This window comes from Mirounga leonina, unplaced genomic scaffold, assembly GCF_011800145.1.
Source record: "Mirounga leonina isolate KUSES-001 unplaced genomic scaffold, KU_Mleo_1.0 Mir_201, whole genome shotgun sequence".
In the NCBI taxonomy this organism is placed as follows: domain Eukaryota; kingdom Metazoa; phylum Chordata; class Mammalia; order Carnivora; family Phocidae; genus Mirounga; species Mirounga leonina.
This window is the reverse complement of record NW_023270504.1, coordinates 32034714-32055897: the sequence shown is the minus strand read 5'-3', so window position 1 is coordinate 32055897 and position 21184 is coordinate 32034714. Positions and strand designations below refer to the sequence as shown.

Below are 21184 nucleotides of genomic sequence, written 5' to 3'. Positions count from 1 at the left end.
ATGGCCTGAATGTTACCCTCCTCAAGGCCTGCACTGTGACAGGAACTACTCTGACAGGCTGGGTCTCCCTGAGTGATGGCCCCCCCAGGGTGCTCTCCTGTACAGCTCTTCGCGACCACTCTCCTTGGAAGCCAGAATTTAAGTAAATACATAAGATAGCCTCTTCCCTAGCACATTTTCAGGGAGTGCAGATACTTGCACATGGCATAAGAAACTTGGTCCTGAGAGCCTCACAAAAACAAGCTTACCTGACAGCACAGATGGATGTGTTGATGGTCCTCAGTGGGTTAACATCGGCATATCAGACTTCTGAATGTAGTGTGTCTTGTGTAAGCTTTAAAGGAGTTCCAAGTATTTGTGAATCAGGTAGTTGGGAGACCAGGGAATACTGCTCAAAGAACCCTAGGGTCTCACAGAACGGTTTGAAAACCACTGTTCTAGTCCAAACTCTGGTAAGCAAAGCTTTATCAAAACACCTTCACCCAAATACAGATTTGTCCTGTTTTTAAAGACAGACTTTGGTAGCTCCATTAGATTTCCCCATGATGCATTTGGGAAATTCTCAGGGTATAGTAGCTCCTATCATAAGAATATATTTCCAAACATACTATTTTCCTTTTCTTATTTTTTTTTTTAAGATTTTATTTATTTATTTGAGACAGAGAAAATGAGAGATAGAGAGCATGAGAGGGAGGAGGGTCAGAGGGAGAAGCAGACTCCCTGCTGAGCAGGGAGCCCGATGCGGGACTCGATCCCAGGACTCCAGGACCATGACCCGAGTCAAAGGCAGTCGCTTAACCAACTGAGCCACCCAGGCGCCCCTTCCTTTTCTTATTTTAAGCACATCACTTCTAAGGCTCGCCTCTTGTCAGAAGTCCCAGTTGGCCCTGGCTACTTGGCAGAGATCATCTTTGAGGCTGAACTGTGACCATTGGCTGTCCTTTCTCTCCTGCTTCTGCATTCTGTTCCTCTTGTTAGTCTGGTTGCTCCTGGCTGAGTCCTTAAGGAGATAATCTCAGCTGAGCGTGGCAGTTTGGAATCTTCCAGCCATGCTAGCTGGCCCCTTCTCTGAGGGGGCACAGCTGACTGAACCTGTCATCCTGCCTCACCCGATGGGCCCAAGCTTCCATAGCTCTCTGAGGGGTCAGCCTGTTAGCAGGCTGCCCTTGCAGACGAGATCTGATATGGCCCTGCCATCTTATTGATCTCGATTTGTCTAAGGCTCATGTATATCTGGACCATAAGGGTTAGATTCAGAGCCTGCAAGCCTAGGGCAGATGTGATTTCTAGTCTAGAGCACCTGAGAAGCCCTTTTTGTTTCTGGAACCATGGTGCAAATTTTATCCGCTGCATCAGCCTTGAGCATGAGTTGAAAAACTATTCCAGGATTACATTCTACTTTCTGGTACGGCCATTCTTAAAGGGGGAACCCTCGTGTGGAGCAAAAGGCCACCAGGATCAGCATGCAGCTTGAGAGATCTGGAGGCAAAGGGTAACAAGGTACAGCTGACTTTTGTTGTACTATGCATTTATGATTCTGGGAGGATGAGGACTGCCCGACCAAGCCCAGCCCCTCAGCAGTGCCCAGGCTCTGCATCTCAGGCATGCGAAGAATGCAACCTCCTTGCTGGACAGCCTCGTGGAGCTGAAAGGCAAAGGAGTGCCTGAGGCTGGCAGACCTCCAAGAGCCTTAGGGCAAATAGTGACTCTGCTTTTAAAGAGAAGCCTGGCTGAAGTTGGGGCCCAACCTCAGAAGAAACAGGATCCCCTTCATCTGAAACCTATCCCGTGAAAGCAGTTCTGCAAGGAGTTTGATATGCTCAAGCAGGGGGTCACAGGTGAATTCTTGGGAGAGCTCGGACTGCCTTTCAACCTAAGGGTTGGTGGCCTTGCAGAGCTTTTTTAGAATGTTCACATCTTGCCTTCAGACCCTCAGCCTGGGGCTTCTAATATTCAGTAACAAAGGTAGTAAGTAGCCCCTGATCTGCCCTTGCATTTTTAAAAAATCTTAGTTAGATACAGTTGACTTCCAGCAGGGTCAGGACTCCCAGGAAAGCCAAGGCCTTCTATCCTGTCGTAACTGATCAGAGGTATGAACAGCAGTCCCATGGTTAATTGGCTATTAACTGTATCACGGGTGGTTTTGAGTGAGCTCTCCCTTCCACCACCAGAAAGTATATAGCTGCAGCACGTGTGTGTATAGATAATGCACTTCCAGAGAGATGCATGCTTTTCAACTGTTTCTCCTCACCCTCTTGCTATATCTCTGTGTTCCTTATGCTTTATGTCATTGATTGCTTTGGGTCTGCGGGCACAAGAGGGTTATCTGATCCAATAACTCTCTCTTCACCAATTCCTTGTTGTAGACTATTGGGGAGAGTCTTATTACAGTGGCCTCATCGACTTGCATCTGGGTGGTATGTATAGCAGCGTCTGTTGCTGACACTAACCCTGCTGACCCCCTCTCCCCACCCGCTGTCCCCAGTCCCTGCTCACAAACAACAAGAAGAAATCAACCTGATAACCAAATGGCAAAAGCACAGGCCCTTTTCCAGCTCATACGAGAGCAGCATGCTGGATCCTCCACACTGTCGAGACGGAGATTTGAGAGAGCCTTTGTTTCCCCGGATTATTTTAATTTTTTATAATGAAAGTTCACCTGCCCTTACCCATCCATATCACATCTGCATCCTGGTCCCTCTAATACTGTTTAGTCATCTGATAGTAACACACATGCACTCATTCTCATTCTCTCTCTCTCTCTCTGTCCACCTCCCCCCAAAACGTGACCTCTGCCCTGATCTCATTCTCATTCCTTACAACTTGTAGATGTCACATCCACTAGGACTCTCTCCCTGCCAGTCATAACTCAAAAACCAAACATGTAAAGAACTCAGCCTCACCCGTTTTCATTAGGGTGTGTTCATATTTCCCCTAAAAGACCCAAGTGCATGGGGAAGGTGTCAGTTGTGAGTTCTGCCCAAATTCACTGAACTTGAGGCTGTTGACAGATGCTTATAATAATGTCCCTCCCTCCTTGCTGTGTCATGGAACTTACTCTGCAATCCTTTTCAATGAAGATAGGAAAAGTCTAAGGCAATCGTTCTCAGAGTGTGGGCTCTGGACCAGCAGCATCAGCAACATTACTTGGGAGCTTACTAGAAATGCAAATTCCCCAGCCCTGTCCCAGATCTTCTGAATCAGAAACTCTAGAGGTGAGGCCTGGTTATTTGTGTTTTAACAGACCTTCCAGATGATTCTCATGCCCTCTAAAGCAGAACCACTACCTTAAAGGAATTCAAGATTTTTGATGTCTTGGCTGTACAGAGCTCACCATTTGTATTAGATTAGAGTAATAATCCATGAGTCTCATTTCTAGACTTTGGGCGGTTTTGTCAAAAGGAGTGCCAAGCAGCTGCTCCTGAGGTTAACTAGGGGAGACTCGGGCCCCTTCTTGGAGTTCCTGCATCCTTGGATGGGCAGTCTGACCTCTTCACCTCCCCTGGCAGGCTCCTTGCCTAGAAGTGGTCTTAAAACAGAAGAACTAGCAAAGATTATTCTCTGTCATTTTTTGCCATAATCCCATCCTTTTTAAGAGTCACTTTGTGGCCCATTCATTTACAAACAAAGGGCATAATTCTGTGATTCCTACTGTATGACAGTGCCATATCCTTAGAGAACCTCAAGCAGTAAGGGAATAGGCTCTTGGCCTCAGGTGGATTGGGTTGTTGCTCATCTCTGCTCTCTGTTTTCCGTCCCCAGGGTGCCACAGATTCCCACCCCTCTGCAAATCCCCTCAGTGCCCCAGAGCTTCTAGTGTATTCAAAGACTTCCATACTCATTGCCATTGATGCTGTAAAAGGGCTGATGCTTGCGTTCCAATTAACAAATCCCATTTCTTGTCTAATATCCTTGATTCCTTTCCCATCTCCTCCTAACGTGCCCTAGGGGGGGATGTTTATGTCAGTCCTAAAGGAATCTCCAGTGTGTGAAAGAGATTCTCATTAATTCAAAATCTCCTGGAAAGAACTGTCAAAATCTGTTTCTTTACAATTATATTCACCTTCCCTCCAGCTCAAGATCCAGTTGCCACACTGATCACCTTATGTGCCTAGTTTTGTTTTCTTTACCCCCGTGCTTGAGTGATGAAATGTACTTGGCTGTTTTCAGTTCTCTGTCCTTGACTCGATAGCTACTAGCCTCTCAGGTTTAGAATTCCAACAAATTTCAGGGAAAAAGGAAATAAACAGAAAAAAGAAACCCCAGGTGTCTTCTGAGTTATAAAATACCCCACCATCAGATACCTTCTAGCCCCTGCTACTTGGGTCTCATCAACTCATCACTTCCTCTTTTGCTAGCTCATTATGATTTCAGTGTTAAATTTAGACTTCTCTGTGGTTCCATTCATCACATAGAGGCTGTTACTATCCAGTCAATGAAGCAGGAAAGAATCATCCATTCTGAAGGCAGTAATTTGTACCCCAGGCACAGAGCAAGGGCCCTCTGGCCCCGTTCCTGCCCATCTGCAAGAGGAAAACAGATGTCAGAATTAGGTCCCTTTTCAGTTTCTGCTGATGCTTCATTCTTAGAATACTTGGTAATATTCATTATTGGCAGGGGGGGGGGAGGGGAGAAGGTTGCCCTTTTGAAATCTGGTGCCTGAATTGTAGAACCTGATTGCTTCTCTACTCTTGCATCCCCAGAAGGCCACAGGGCAACCCCACTGCTGGGCCCCAGACCGATCTTAGTTCTCAAGTGGGTGAGACAAAGCTCCAAGCAGTGTCCAGGTGTTGAAAATTCCATACCCTGCCCAGAGGAGTCCAGACTCCTGATCCCTGCCCCACATTCTGCCCAGTAAACTGTATTACTTTAGTAGGGTCTTTCAGTGGCTCTCAGCTAACTATTTTAAGGTTCCAGGTTTTAATACAGATTAAAAGTCTCTTGTGGCACCTGGTTGGCTCAGTCAGGTAAGTGTCCAACTCTTGATTTCAGCTCAGGTCATGATCTCAGGGTTGTGAGGTCAAGCCCCACATTGGGCATAGAGCCTGCTTAAGCTTCTCCCCCTTGCCTTCTGCCCTTCCCCACCTTCACATGCACAATCTCTCTTTTCAAAAAGGAAAAAAAAAGTCTTTTTTGAGCCACGGAGTATAGAAAAAAATATCTTTTCTTCACACACTTGCTTGAGTCTTGTGATTTCTTGTTGAATCTTGTGATTTCAAAAGACACCATTAGAAGGACACATAATGAACCCTGGACCAGAGAGGAACTGTCCCCAGGTAACCTCACTCCCCTTCCCTTTTCTTCAGGCTCTCCCTAACTGGTCCACCCACTACGTTTTGTTGCACTAGGACAGATAGATGACTAGAAATCTTTAGATAAAAATGGTCTCTCTTCAAAAGAACTTTTAATTAAACATATATACCCAATTTCTCATTTTGGTTTTTTTTTTTAAATGTTTTATTTATTTATTCATGAAAGTCAGAGTTAGAGAGAGACGCAGAGGCAGAGGGAGAAGCAGGCTCCCCGCCTAGCAGGGAGCCCGATGTGGGACTCGATCCCAGGACCCTGGGATCATGACCTGAGCCGAAGGCAGACGCTTAACCATCTGAGCCACCCAGGCGCCGCCTAATTTCTCGTTTTTGAAGACTTCTCCACCCAATCTGTATGTCTCAAAGGGAAATTGAAAGAACATGAATGGTTTAGAAATGTAACAGAAAGGCCTGAAAAATGGTCTTTCATTGTTGCCGGTGAGTTGGGGTAGAGGCACAGGGAGGCCTAGCCCAGGCCTGCTCACTTCCCTCCCTTCCTGTTCTATTTGCTTGCCTTAAGTTGATGTTGGTACATTTTTTATTTGTCTGTTTTGTCAGAGCATTATTAGCCCTGCTCTGTTTTTGCTTAGGAACTTGAAATTCTTGAGATTTCAAATCCAGCATTCTAATGTACGTGTGTGTGTGTGTGTGTGCGCACGTGTGCACACGTGTATGCATTGAATCTCCGTTCTTACATGCTTTTTTCCTTTTCCTTGTTGGGGGGCTTCATTTATTCCCCAGTCTAGAGATTCATTCTACACTGAGTTTTTAATAACACAAGGCACATCTTAGCCCTAAGTATGTAGACTGGGCCTGCTAGACCAGAAACCTTCCACCCTATCATGATGCCTGCTTATCACTCAGCAGCATTGCAAACCAGCCAACTTGATTACCCCTGTGTTTGGGATTGGGCGCCTCAGCCTTGCACTGCAAAGTTTGCCTGCCTCAAGTCAGAAGCATGGCATTGATACTGAGGAGTCAGAACAGGCAGCAAAACATCTGGTCAGTCTTCCCTTGCTTCAGACTACATAACCTGAACTACACAGAAAAGAAAATCAATGAAAGCCTCATTCCTTATATCTGAATCACCAAGAAATTCTCCCAGTCCTGGACTTGTGGCTTTCTGCGAATGTAATCTGGTAGATTGAGCTTGGACGTGAAAGGTAATGCCCCTGATGTTCCTTACGAAAAGATAAACAACATTCTGGTGGTATCTGTAAGCATGAATTGTATAAAAAGTTACTGCTGCAATGGTAGGTCTGCTATCAGCAAATAGAGTGGCATTACTGCCAAAAACAAGTGTGAGAAATGAGAGTCCCCGCCCAGGCAAGATGAGGCTGCACAGACTGGCCCACAGAGGCAGGCCCAGAGCTACCATAGCAGGAAAATAGAACCACAAAATATGACTGAGAAATAAGCATCCTTGCATCCTATCCATGACACCTTGGAGCTTGTTCAGAGGCCAAAAGGAAGTGAAAAAGAATCTCTTCCTTTATGTGGGATTTTCCAAAAAAAATGTAGCTGGAAAGGAAGTAATCTAACCCAGGGCTACTTAATGGATTTTTATACATGAAACAAGCTCCAGTGTATCAAAAGGGAAGGTGTTGGGATGGCGAGGGGCAATTTTGAGCCTATAAAAGGATGATATTTCTATGATGTTTATGAGCTGATTGTTTGGAATTCTGTCCTTTCCTGTGAGAATGCAGTTACAAGTGGTGGCTCGGCTTATAAAAAGCCCACTTTCCTCATGTCTCTAGTGCACAGTACTAGGCTATGACATTCTAGAACATAACCATGATTCCATGAGGAAATGCAGCATTCCAGGCTCGTACTTCTGGAATGTAGATTTCTCCCTAGGCCATCTGTCTAGACCCTCCCCCTGGTCTACTAGGCACTGGTGGTAGAGAATCTGAAGGTTTAAGCGTGGGGCGAGGGCTCCTTTGTCCGACAACAGGAACTGGGAGCCTATGTAGTGGGAAGAGATAAGTACTTGGGATGAGGCAGATGCCCACAGCTTTTTCTCGGCTCCAGACCAGACCTGAACATCCCCTTTATTTTTGTCCAGGAATCCTTGAGACTGGCCCACCAACTTGCTGCCAGACCAGCCCTGGGCCACGTGAGAGGCAGGGCTTAGAGTGAGGTGTCCAGGCAGGTCAGGGCCAAGTGATAGTGTGGGGAACACCCCCAACCTAGGATTCAGGTCCTAGCTTCACCCTGTGCCCAGCAAAGTCACTTATCCTCTCTGGGCCTCTGCAGGATAATGGAAGGAAGGGCTGATGCTGCCGCCTACCCAGGCCTGGCCTTCTGAGTAGGGTCTGCGTGTGACTCCTCTTCTCCCAGCTGCTTCCAGGAGCTACCATTTGTTAGATTTACCTCAAGCCTTTGTGGGCCCTTTCAAGAGGGCCGACAAACTCTTAGTTCAGAATGGCGGAGGAAGATGTGGGCTTTAGTCAGGCTGTGCCACATTTAACTGCTTGGAGCCTCAGAACCCTCATTTGAAAATAGAGCTGGTATGCCTGGCCAGGTAGCCACCGGGGAGCAGGGTAAGGCTCAGATGAAATAACATCTGTGAGAATGTTTTGAAATGAAAGCACAACTCATGCTTATTACATGCAGCACACTGAATCTGATGTACTGCTTTTCAAAGTTCAGTGGCCTATCTCAGCTGCCCCATGTCAAGATGAGTGGGCTAGAGAACAGCCGACAGCAGTCACTTTGCAAAAGGAAGCGCTTCGGCAGAGGAAGACGCTCAGTTTGCTGCCAGGGTAGAAGGTGGGGCAGGTGAGCTTGCAGCTTCTCGAAGGCAGAGAGAGCAGTCTGGGATGAGAGTGTAGACCTGCTGGTGAGAAGCCTCCGACCAGCACCAAACTCTGGGTTTGCTTAGACGTGCTGACTGAAGTCCAGGGGACACAGGGATAGTTGGATAAGTGATCACTGGGGTGCCCCTTGCAAAGACACAGAAACCTATCACCCAGCATTTTAAAGTAAGCATAATAAAAGTTGTAAAGGCTTATATTTGCCATAAACTTGATGACATCTTTGCTCTTAGAACTAGTGACCAAATCATCTATTTCTCACATCTCCAAAAAAGGCAAAGAAATTACACTCGAAATCAGCACCTCTGTGCTTCCCTTGCGTGCTCATTTCAGATTCAAGTCCGGGTGGAACTCCCCTCATTTAACTGATTTTTTTCCCCTTGATTTCTTATTTTTAAAACTATTTATTGGCTGTTTTTTCTGATTATAAAAGTAGTATACATTACTACTTAGATTTTGGAGCACGAAGGAAAGTCTGGAGAAGAGAGTCATAACCATGCATCCTGTCTGCTCAGCCCAGCTCCTCCCAGAGGCGTGGCCCATTCCCATTCTGCCTTCTGTCTATTACTATGACAATGCCTTCTCTTTTTCTTTTTTTTTTTACACTTTTTCTAACACTTGCTTTCCCTGATATCCCCTTTACTGATTTCATTTTCTAATTTCTGTTCTGAATATCCTGTTATCTCATATTGTCTTCTGTATTGGAAAGGGTGTATAAGGATGTGGTCTACATAAAAGGAACTAAAAGTTACATTTTGTGATATCCAGAAAGTAGAAACACATTTTTAAACATACGTGCAAGTACATGGGCTCAGCTGTATTGGTTGTGTATCATGTCACTATCCCTTGCTAATGACTATGGACACCGTTCCACTCCGCACCAGTCTGTTTGCATAATGTCAGTACCAGGAAGCAGCAGAGATTGTTCATTGACATCGTGTTATTTATCCAGGTGTTCTGATCACCAACATAGAGTCTGCACTTTGAAACAAGGAAGGTTGAATGTGGATCAGCTCTAAGCAGAGAAAGGAGCCCTTCTCCCTTCCCCCCACATCAGCTAGTCACAGTCACATCTGTTTAGAACCCTGGATGTAATCAACATTACACACACACACATGCACACCCACAAAGAAGTCTCTGGCTTTAGTTTGGAAGTTTTACCCGATACCAGATTCACTGTGCACAAAGCACTATGATGAACACTGAAGGGTTAAAAGAAGGGGAAGATGTGGTACCTGCGTTTGCAAAGCAGAAGGGCCCCTCGACCAGTAGCTTGTCTATTGGGCCTTCCTGTTACTAAAACAGAGCTATTTCTTAAACCCTGTTCCACTCCTAAAACTGCCCCTGCTCCCTACCGTCCTGAGGCCATTTCTCTGAGCCTGTGTCTCCTGTGTGTGCCCCCGTGGTTCTGTGATGGTCCCTTGCTGGGCTCCTCTCCCTCTCCTTGAGTAACCGTCCCTAAGTCCTAGACATGTCTCTCTGCACCCTGTCTTCTCTCGGTTGCCCCGTCCATGACTCTTAGCAGCATTGTTACTGTGAGTTTTCGATATGTCCTTGTCAGCTCACCCCTTTTGGTCTTCCAGTCCAAAGTGGGACAGCCCTCCCCCAGCTGTGCCACTGGAGCCCTCTCCAGAGGTGGACAGGCAGAAGAAAAGGGGGTGGTTGGCTCTCCCTGGTACATGGGGGGGATATGACATGGACTGGGGGAAGTCGCCTCTGTATGGTTATGTTTCCCTCAATTTGTCCTGGCTCAGAATTCAAAGCACTGTAGAGTACCCTGGAAGCCCATCCCTAGATGAGGCGCTGCCTCCGTAAACTCAGAGCTGCTTTCTGTGGGCATGTGGTAATCTAGTGGTTGCAGACCCCTCCGCCCCCCTTAGGCTTATCCAGGGCTAGTTGTACGTGGAGCGCATGCATCTATGGTGACATCTTAGAATATTTCACATGGATTTGGTTGGTGACCTGAGGTTATCACCTGCAAACCTAGGAGCAGTATTGGGCACATATTTAATCATGGACTGTTCCACAGAGGTAGGCAGACCAATCCCAGGGGCTTTGGGCATTTTTGAGGAGAAAACCCAACACCCAAAGGCCACGATACGATGATATCCAAATGTCACCACCTTTGCAGTAAGGAACAGAGGAAGAAGGAACAGCCCACTCACCCCCAGAGCTGCCCGCCATCGCCAGGGAACATGTGCATTCCTTTTTTAAGCCGCACGCCCAATGCCTGGGTCTGCTCTTGTTCAGTTTCCATGCTGAAAAAAGGACTTAATTCATTTGTAGACTTTGTTTCCCTTGTTTCTGCTTTTCCATTTCTTGTATTTTTTTTCTTTTCCTCCTGTTGTTCCTTTCTCACTTCTTATGCTTTTTGTCCTCTGCTTGTTTTTTATTTCACCTTCTCCCTGTCCCTCTCCAATTCCAAACTCCTCTTCCTCCTCCTTTTCCTCCTCTTCCTTTTTGTCTTTCTTCGTCTCCTCCTCCTCCTTTTCCTTGTTTGGTCCTTTTTGAAGTTGAGCCCAGTGGCGGGACTCCACGGCGTAGACCTCTCTCCTTCTGCCCTTGCTGTGTCCAGGAAGGTAACGTAACTCCCCCAACCTCATCCCCACTGCCTCTCAGGGGTCGTAGCAACACTAGTCAAACAGGGACCCAAAACCCAGCTATTTCTCTTTTTCTCTGACACTCAATAGCCTTGTTACAAAATTCCATGAGTATGTGGCAGTTTCTTACAAGGTACAGTATCCCTTTGACTATCTTGGGGAGGACTGGGGTACAGAGGGAAACCAGAGAGCCTCCAGGTACAGGCCTTTCAGGCTACAGCTGAGCATCCCATGATATTGTGCCACCATTCATGGTGGGACTTTCCAGACTCAAATCGAGCAGATAGAGGGGACACACGGGTGAGGAACCTCCTACCTGTGTGGCAGAGATTTATATTGGTGGAGTCAAGGAATACTGTCCTTACAAAGACTGGTCTACACAATGCCCCCAAGTTCTTTTCCAAAAAAACAAAACAAAAGCCACTAAATGCAAACTTCTCTACCCTGTGTCTTGCTGAGTGTGTGTATTTTTTTTTTTTTTTAAGTTTGTCTGATTTGAAGTCTGTTGTGGTGATAAGATTGTTGTTGAAAAGGCATGTGGGAAGGGGAAAGGGGAGTGTGGTCATGACTAACCCTTGCTAACCTCTTACCTCTGCTCTTCATGGTGCTCACATTTGACTTTCACCCCGCCATATACCTTTGCTCATCGGCTGTGAACAGTCTCTACCATAGCTCATGAGCGGTGTTCAGATATATCCCAGTGGAATTTTTGTCCTTGGTCATGGAGAGGCGGGAAGGAGGGAGAGACTTCCCAGTGCATTCCCAGCTTGCTGCACTGGACAGCTTGCATGCCTCAGGGCTCCATCTTCCATGCCATGTGGGCACACTGTGCAGAGATGCTCAGAAAGGAATGCATGGAACTGAGCTGTGGGCTGCCCTAAAAGCCAAAGGACCAAGTCTATTGGGTCGGGTAAGGAGAGCTTTCATCCCCAGACACTCCAGCCCTCCACAGAGGCAGGCTCAGCTGGTCAGGAGGGAGTTTCTGTCTTGCAGAGTAGGACTCAGGGATAGGCCTCCACCTTGGGAGCACAGCTGCACGTGCACCCAGGCACCATGCATACGCTAACCCCCGCTTGTGTGAGTGCTATTCATTTCTGCCTCTCCAGAGCGTGGCCCCCGTTGAAAGACTAACTGGCTTGGGCCTCCTGCGTGTCAAGCAAACAACGCAGCAGAGAGTTGTCTTTGAACAGTGTGCAAGGAAGTCAGGTGGGAAGAATGTAGGAAACAGTGAGTAAGGAGCTTGACAGAGGAGCGCATTGTCTCACCTGAGGGTATATTCCGTATGTTTCTGGGTCTGGTCTTTACCGGGATAGGACATCCAGCCAAGTGAGTCATAAAATGGAAGGCACTTTGAAAGATCTCCCAGTCCAATGCCTCTTAACCTGGGGCCCACGGGTGAACTTCAGGGGGCCCAGGAACACCCTGAAGTTCTATATAAAATTGTTGGATGTGTAGACATGTATTTTTCTAGGAAGAGAGTCCCTAGGTTTCCTGAGATTCTCAGAACGGTTTGGAATCCAGAAATATTGAAGACCACTGACAGAATCTGTCTTTTGCTTTAGGCAGGACCTTACTATTGCCATGAGCTTCTTTGTGCTCCAAGGGAAAAGAGTTTGTTCTCTCCTTGGTTGGTCTGATTGCTTGGAAAGTTCTTCCTTCTGTTCTCCTGCCACAGTTAAGCCCAGCAGGGTCAAGCTTTCCCGGAGAGAGATTTAGTTATCAGCCCCAGAAACTGCTGCTGGGGTTAGGTCAGAGCAGAGGGCACTGCCTAGGGTCTGCTGGTGTTCTCTCTGCCCTTGGTGAGGAGCCTGACAGCCGTCCTGGGAGGTACTGCGTGTACCAGGCAGGATTCGTTGGGAGAGTGTTTGTCAGGAAGCCTGATAAGGCCACAGTTTGAGAACAGCCATCTCCCTGACCAGGAGCTGAAGAGATGGGGACGCATCAATACAGTGGCCCAGACGGGGGCAGCAGCCCAGGAAAGAGATGGGCCAGTGAGGGTAACTTCAAAGGGGGTAAGTGCAGCTTATAAATTTGCATTTGCCTGCTTCACGAGACTGGTTTTCTAAAAGCAGACCTAGTACCTAGCAAGTACCAAATAGATATGAAATGAGTGAAAAAAAGGGAAAAAGGAGGGCAAAGCACTTCAGACCTACCAAGAGCAATCCATTGAGCAGGAGGGGTCCAAACAGGCTGTGACCAGGTTACCGAGGGGGTGCAGGTTGGGCCTGGGAAGGACAGGTGGAGAGCGCAGACTCTGTTAGGCTCTGGGGCATGGTGCCCCCTTCCATGGCTGTAGGCAAACTTTGGACCTGGCTTGGGAGTGTTCCGGCAGCATCCTGCTCGGCTCTCTTTGCACATTTGCCCCTGTGTGAGACTCCTGCCGGCCGGGGTGGACAGCAGACACTTTGCTGTGCCTGACACACCCTCTCTTTTGGCAGGCATGGGGAAGAAAGATGACCCCAAGCTGATGCAGGAGTGGTTCAAGTTGGTGCAAGAGAAAAATGCCATGGTGCGCTACGAGTCGGAGCTGATGATTTTGTGAGTGGCCTTTGGTTGGGGACCCAGCAAAGGGGGGCCGTCAGTCAGCACCTATCACAGCAGGAGCACAGCTGCTTCCTAATTTAGGAGATGAGAAAATATGGCCCCCCGAGTCACCATGCTTGTCTCCCTCTCTCCTCCCCCCGCCCCCAATCCCAGTGCCCGGGAGCTGGAACTGGAAGACCGGCAGAGCCGACTACAGCAGGAACTTCGGGAGCGGATGGCGGTGGAAGGTAAGGGGGGAACAGGGCTGGAGGGCACCCGGGAAAGCTGGGTGTGGGCCTGCTGCCTCCTGGCCCTATAGACCTAATGTCTTTGGCCACTGCCCAGATCACCTGAAAACTGAGGAGGAGTTGTCAGAGGAGAAGAAGATCTTGAACGAGATGCTGGAGGTGGTGGAGCAGAGAGACGCCCTCGTGGCCCTGCTTGAGGAACAGCGACTCCGGGAAAAAGAAGAAGACAAGGACCTGGAGGCTGTCATGCTATCCAAGGGCTTCAGCCTGAACTGGTCCTGAGCTCTACCTGTGCTCCGGCTGGCTGGTCTGTGGCATCCACCTGACCCAGGCTGGGTTCTCCCAAACCACCCAGATGAAAGATCTCAGAAGGCCCGGCACCTCCTGGGAGTTGACACGCAAATGTCTATGTGCCTCTTGAAAAGTGGGTCGAATGTCTGTGCTCTGGGGAACCCCGGGTGAAGATGATTATCTGAGGTGGCTCAGCCTCCTTGGAAGAGGCCCACCCTGACTTCCTGCTCCAGAGAGAGGAATACGGAGCATTTGACATGTGATATGGGAAAAAAGAAAACCCGCTTGCTCCCCAAGGACACGTGGTGGCTGAAGCTCCTCCTTCCACAAGAGGAGACAAGAGAAGGAAGCTGCCCCCTCTCCGTCAAAACCACAACCACCAGAGTGCACCTTCACGGAGCGGAAGGGACAGCAATCTTCTTCATGCTTCCTGAAGCACCACCAAAGAAACGAAGAAGACACCCCGGCGGGGGCAAGATGTGATTCAAGCCCTGGGAGGGGGGCAGTGGCCAGCAGGTCAGCGCCTGCCCCAGTATCGCAGGGGAAGCTGGAGATGGGCTGGCTCCCGAATTCATGATGCAAGTAAGGAGGACCCAGGAGGGGTCTGCTCCCTGGCTCCCTGCACCGCACACTGGACCCCTTGTGGCCAAATGCCCCAGGCCTCCCTCTGGCTGTGACCCGAGGCCTGAGGATTGCTGCATTCTGCTTTGAATTCACAACAATTTTGACACTGGAAATACTGACTTTGGGGGACAGGATGAGGCCCTACATTTCTAGCCCCCAGTTGACAGACAGGCGTTGTTACTGTTCAGCGCTTCACGTCGGGGTGGGAGATTATCTTTTTCCCTGACCTTTTTCCTGTGTTTGCACATTGAGATGAAGCTGTCAGCCTAGCAAGACGCTCAGCCGCTTCGGACCCTTTTTGTCAGTTAACTTATTTTTTTAATACTTGAAGAGAAGTAACTTCATTTTTATATCTTTACTAGAGACACTGATCACTTGGCACCCGATGTAGGAGTGACAGGGGTATCTGCCGTGTCCTCCTACACGGTCCTATCCCGAACTGACTGAACGCTGTTCCAGCCATCTATTTATTAGCCTTCTTCAGAGTGTTGCTGACCCAGTTGGCATCAGGGAGCAGCTGAGAACCCCACGTGGGTTCTTGGTCCTAGCTCTCCTGTCCCCTCCTGTATTTGGCGTCTGGCCCCTCCTCCTTGACCCGGCCCACCCTCACTGTGGTACCAAACTTTGTGTCTGCACCATTCATTTGTCAGGGGTACATTTCAGCACTGTTTGAGGCCAGGCCAAAGGGCACAGATGCCACTCGCCTCTCCCTGTTGAACCCTGGCTCTGCAGAACCCATTTATTTTCTCCATTTTGGTGCCAGGGTTTCACCTCCCCATAGCACATTTATTATTAAAGGTAAGCCCTTTTCCAGGCTGGCATTGTAGGCTGGGACCTTGTAATCCCTCTGGCTGATGAGAATTCTCTCAGCCCAGCCTCAGATCCAACCCGATAGAGATGCAAGTGTTGGAATTTAGGTTGGTCTCTCACAGTTAACTCTACCCTGAACCTCCTCTGCACCTCGATCTTCATGGGAAGGCATGGGATAATGAGCACCATGTAACTGGCTCCTTGAGCCAAACTGCTCATTTCTCACAGTTCAACTAGAGACTGGCATTGTACAGCTCATAGAGCCACAGTCGGAGAAAATGTGGTGGGGAATCCACAGAACTGACACACGGTCAGCGCAGGGAGGATTCCTGTCCGAGCAAGGCCAATGCGGAAGGGCCCTCTGGCAGACTCCTGGTGGAGAGGGGCCAGGGTAGGGCGAGCAGAGGCCTGGCAGTTCCTCAGAGTAGCCTAGATCAGGTGTCCGTGCCGACCTTGGGACTTCTTCGGGGAGCCCCGCCATGCCTCAGCTTGAACCTTCATTCCTAGTACAAAGGAACAGGGAATGTGTCTTGCTCTTCACTTTGTCCATGAGCTGCCATCTGTCTCCTGTGGAAGCACAGGAGGTGCGCTGCTGACAACCGTCGCAGCTCCGACTCCTTCACTTCCTGTTCTCTGATGAGGCGGAGTGTCCGTGTTTATGCGCTTTCTTAAAAAGGCGAGAGGAGGGTGTTCTAGATTCCCTCTTTAAACCTCACCCTTCCAGTAAAATTGGACTTGAGACAGGCCCCTCATCGCCTGTGTGGCCTTGTCCCTGACCCTCTTCGTCCCTCGAATGCCGCCATAGCCAGCCCAGCCCCAGGAGAGCCGCCTCCATCCCTCCTGGCTCCTGCAAACCCTGGAGCAAGGCAGCGCTGTGCCAAGTGGTGGGCTCGGGACGTGACCGTAGCGACACGCTGTGAGTAGCCTCATGTAGCGCGGGCGCCACACGGGACCTGTGCCCTCGCGGCCGGCCGGCCCGGTCAGCCTTTAGCACCCCTGCGCCCTTCCAAAGCACACACTGCGGGCTGCGGTTGCTAGAAAGGGGACTGAAGACTTTGCAGAGAAGGTTCCAAAATCCACAAGCCTCCAACACGTGCCCTGGTTCTCCACTCCCGACGCTGTTAGGACTTGCGGCTCTAGTAGTGCCCCTTTCTTTTAAAGCTCCCGTTTTATAACCACTAGTTTGCGGTTTATGTTAGTACCCTGGTGACAGGCTGCATGAAATGTTTTCCAACTCTGGAAATGCATGCAGCTCCAGGCAACTGTTCTTCCCGAGATTTAAGTCCCCTTGAAGGCAGGGACACAGGAAATGAAATGCCAGAGCTTGAGTGAGCCCAAACACAAGGCCCACAGAGTGGGCAACCAGTTCCGCATCACCAGAGGGAGGCAGCAGACACCTCCACTCCTGAGTCTGAGGGACTTCTTGTGGAGTTCTCACCCTGCTCGGGTGATATCTTTGGGCCTTTGCCCCCAGAAACCATCCTCCAGTTGCTTTTGACCAGCAATGATAGACTATTCTTTATCCTCTGAAAAGAGAAGAAAGTTTTCAGTGGGGCAGGAGGTAGAATTCAAAGAAAAACAGTTGTAAGGTGGTAATAACTGAGCTGCAAAGGGGAATGGGCCACTTTATGCGCAATAAAAGTTTTTCACAGAAATACAGAGTGTATTTCTTAAGTCATTTTACCAAACTTGGCAGCGAGCCAGGATGCATTTCCACGTTCCAGCACCTGCCCTTTTCAGGTATGTGGTGTCCATGCAAGTCATTTAGATGCCTGGCGCATGTGTGGGTGTGTGTCCAAGCTTGTTTAAAGAACACAACTTCATCTTACCCAGGCTCAGCCATCAACTGCTGTCATTTGAGAAAATGCCTGAAACAACTTAGTGTGATAGACGCTGTTCTTCAAAACCAGGCCTCAGTACCGTCTTGAAGAGAGGAAGCACGTTCTGTGAAGTGAGATTCTTCAAGTTGGAGTGGTCCCATGCTCCTGGCAGCCTTCCTTGCCAGCCCTGCGTCCGTGCCAGCCTGGCCTCTGTCCTTTGACACAGCTGCCCAGGGAGCCCAGTGGTGTGGGGTCTGCAGCCTCCAGGCCTAAATCGTTCAGATGTGTCAGTGTCCACAAGTACATTCAGCATAGGGTCTTGGAGAGATATCACCCTTCTTTGGACTGGAATCATCCCCAAGAGATTGAAGGGAACAATCCTGGCCAACTCTTCTCTCTGCTACAGGAAGCCTCTTGGGTTTGTCTCCAAATGGAGACACATTCCAGCTCTTTTCCCCTCCCTTGGTGTGATGACTTTGTCATCACCCACAGAGCTAACCCCAAAGGCACATGTCTCCCTCCGGCCCAGTAATGGCTGCAGGGAGAGAAAAAATGGCACTAGATGGGTGGAGGGGAGTGTTGGCCAGCCTAGAAGTCACTGCCATGGAAGCTGGTTCCCAGAGCCTTTCAGCCTTGTTGCCCGCTATCCCAGAAAGAAGAAAGGGGCCTCTCTGACACAGACGTGGACATCTCAGGCAGAAAAAATATAACTAGCTCAAGTGAACTTTCTGTGGCCATGGTGCGTGCCTGTTGGGGAAGACTGGAGTTCGGTAGTCACCACCTGTGCCGATCTCAGTCACCTTTTGTTCCTCAGAGGGGCTGGCTTCGATTAGAGCCGGAAGCAGGCAGGATTTGACCGCAGTTCCAGCAGCCCCAGGTAGCCAGAAATGATGATTGCTGTTTTTAGGCAGGTAACCAGAAAGGAAGACTGCCCAAGCCCCCACGTAAGTGCCACCTCAGAAGCACACACCCTCATTCCTTCCAAGCAACTACCATGTCTTATGGCTCTGAAATCCCTCCTGAACCCTGAGTCTTCCTGGAATCAGAGTGAAAAATGGCAAACGGAGAGAATGTGCCATTTTATTTTATGAGCTGGCCAGACTGGCCCACTTATGGAGATTCTCCCTCCTCTTGTGTTACCAGCTCGGAAGATCCCCTCCCAGCAACGCTCAGTGAAGAGGGTAAGAAGCCATCCTCTTAGGTGGGTTATGCCCCACTGAGACATCAGCCCAGGGGCCAGAGCTGCACCGCGTACGCTAAACCAAGGAGCCTGTTAGGCCAGGTGCCCAGGGTCACAAAGGCCTTTCACGGACACTCCCAGATGGACCACCTGTCACTGCTGAACTTGACCACGTAGCATTTTGTGACAGCCCGACTCCTTGTGTCCCCTGCCCTGAGGTCTTCCTGCAGGTGGGGCTTAAACAGGGAAGCCAGAATCCTGGCTTCTGTGGGTAGGCCATGTATGCTGGCTGCCTCTGCCTGAGAAGCCAGCTGATACCAAGACAAATATGGAAGAGGCGACAGCGTCCATGATGCACACTCACGCGCGTGTGCGCATACACATAAGCATCTTCCTTTTCATGGTCAGCATGACCTTTCTCCAGAGTGGACATCTAGCTGTAAAGTAGGCTGAATTTAAGCCTTTGGACCCAGGAGGGACCAGCTGTGGTGGTGGTCCAGGCTCCCGGCTAAGGCAGGATCCAAGTTGAGGATCTTGTAACAACAAACAGCCTGGTGCGTGGAAGACCACAATTGTATGGAACAGTCTCCAAAGTAGGCAGATGGAGCAGTCCTCCAGATCCAGGGGAAGGGTCGTTTGGAGTGCCCAGTGCAGGTGTGGGGCTGCCTCACACAACCTGTGAAATGAGAAGGAGGTTGCTGGTGTCCGTGGCCACAAGTGAGAGAGCGGTAAGGAAAGGGAGTTAGCATTCAGACATGAGACTCGCTCCTGCCTCTTCCCTGACTTCAGAGGAAGCTGAGGCTTAGCATGTAACTGGTCGGTGCCTCCCTCCCTGTTAACCAACCCACAGGATCCATGGGAGGGCAAAACATTGAAGGGTTTGAGATTCTTGAATCGGGACCTTTGTAGATGGACAGACATCTTTCATGACGGTAATTAATGTTGCCCTTGAAGAAACCAGAGGAGGACTGAAGGCGGTCCCAGCACCTCTAGGGGCTGACTCCTTACTACCCAAGTTCATCTCCTATCTATCTGGTGAGCCAATGGAGTTGTGCATTTATTTTTAATTACTTAAAATGCTGGGCTGAATCTTCTGTTTCCTCTCAACTTAATCCAGGTTGCTGTAGACAGGCAGTGTTCGCAGAACCTTCAGATGGGCCGCTGCTGGGTGTGTGCCTGAGGTGGGACCATGCTGAGCTCGAGTCAGCACTCAGTGCCTTACTGGGAACAAACCAGCACTCTCAGCTCAAGGGGACGCCCCAGCCTTTTCCCTCCTGCTCCCTTCTACAGCCCACAGCCACCGGCCACCTCCACCTTCATCTTAAGGCAGCTCTGCCAAACCTGCTCTCCCTGTGGTGGCTCCAGGGGACATGCCGTGGGTCCCTGGTCCTCCAGAGTCATGATCAAGGATAAGGGATTCATCCAAGTGAAGGCTAGGGTATGTTAGTGTTAAGATGCTGATCAAGAGCCAAAACAAGGGTTCACTCACATACACCAGAGGCAACTGGCACAGCAAGCAACGGGAAAAAATGAGTGTTTCTTGGTAGAAAGGCCCAGATGAATACCCAAGGTTTGGCACTGTGGCCTTCAGGTTGTCTCCCCAAGAGCTTGAATGCCAGGTCTTTCCTGTGGAGAAAAACACAAGAAGCACCTGACAGCCAACAGCCCCCTTTCCCCAGCTGCATTTTATTTAACGCTTTTTAAAAATGTTTTTAAAGAATTAAGTACCATTTTTAAAATGTAACCAGGGCCAGACTTACTTGGTACCAGCCTTCATATTGGGACAGAATCCTGTTTCTGGCCCTAGTAATTAATGTTGTAAGTCTTCATCACATTGTTGTTAAAGTCACCTGTAAAAATCTGGGTGGGGAGGCAGGAGGGTCAGGTGGGGAGGGTCGTGCCTGAGGCTGGAAGATGCTGGCCTTGGGTCAGCACTTGGTGCCTTATACCAGTTTGGGAACAAACCAGCACTCAACTTGGGGGGGCACCCTCTTCTTTTCCCTGCTGCCTCATCTACAGCCCAGGGGATCAGAGTTGGTAGAGCTTTACCTCCTGAGGGGTGGTGACCCCAGAGTGAGAGTCTCTTCTGAGTGAATCACCCCACCATGGCCTTGGCCCCTGTTCCTGGAAGATGCAGAGAGCAGCCCCAGGACCCTGCCAAGTTTTCCTATGGGAAGATATTTGAAAGAAGCATCAAGAAAAGACAAGTCTTCTGCAACGCTGTGCCTGAGGAGCGTGGAGAGCGGGGATGCCCGCTGTGTTGACTGCAGGGGTTGATGTGGACATGTACACTAAGTTCATGCCTGTGTTTGTGAAGAGCCCTGCCCACCCTGTTCCTGAAGTTTAGAGTCTTTAATGGGAAGGGACGAGGGAAACAAATAGTAACTTTTCTTCGGTTTGGTGTAGCCGAGTGCACATTTACCCTCCAGCTGTTTGCACTCCTATGGCCGACAACCAAAATAAAGTCCGTCATTTTTTTTTCTTCTGTGTGGAAGAGGATCATTTCTTCCCCCCTTCAGGTGCCAGGACCCCCTGCCCACCCAGCCTGGCCTCCGGCAGGGCTAGTATCCACCGGGGAGGGTGAGCTGTGTTGCTGCTGGTTACTCGTGGCTCCTTCCACTCGTCCTACGTGCCCCCCACAACTTTGTTTGGATTGAAAAAAACCCAGCTAGGGGAGTATCCCTGCCTCTCCCTTGATCTTACTATGTATCTTGAAAGAAAAGAGCAAACAGAAAAATTGTCTTTCTGCCCAAACTAAGGACCCCCCCGCCCCCAGCATCTCCTGCTTTTTCATCTCTGGGTGAGCATGGGAAGTTTCCCTGCAGCACAGTGGGCGGGGGGGGGGCCAATGGAGGAAACGCACCTCTACTGTTGGAGAAGGTAGGATGGGAGGGGTCTTAAGGGCAATAAAAAGAAGACATGGACTGAAAACCTGAAAAGCTAGCTACGTGATCAGGGATGAA

General features: G+C 49.4%; 1 protein-coding gene across 1 annotated transcript in view; it reads left to right on the top strand.

Annotated features, from left to right (window-relative positions):
• MICAL3 (microtubule associated monooxygenase, calponin and LIM domain containing 3) overlaps window positions 1–20703 on the top strand; it is a 278800-nt gene extending 258097 nt beyond the window's left edge. Inside the window, exons 39-43 of the mRNA XM_035028591.1 lie at window positions 2367–2417; window positions 12645–12737; window positions 13164–13263; window positions 13423–13496; window positions 13594–20703. Coding sequence (XP_034884482.1) covers window positions 2367–2417; window positions 12645–12737; window positions 13164–13263; window positions 13423–13496; window positions 13594–13778 — 503 coding nt within the window. The 3' untranslated portion in view covers window positions 13779–20703. The remainder of the gene's footprint in view (window positions 1–2366; window positions 2418–12644; window positions 12738–13163; window positions 13264–13422; window positions 13497–13593) is intronic.
• The last annotated feature ends 481 nt before the right edge of the window (window positions 20704–21184 follow it).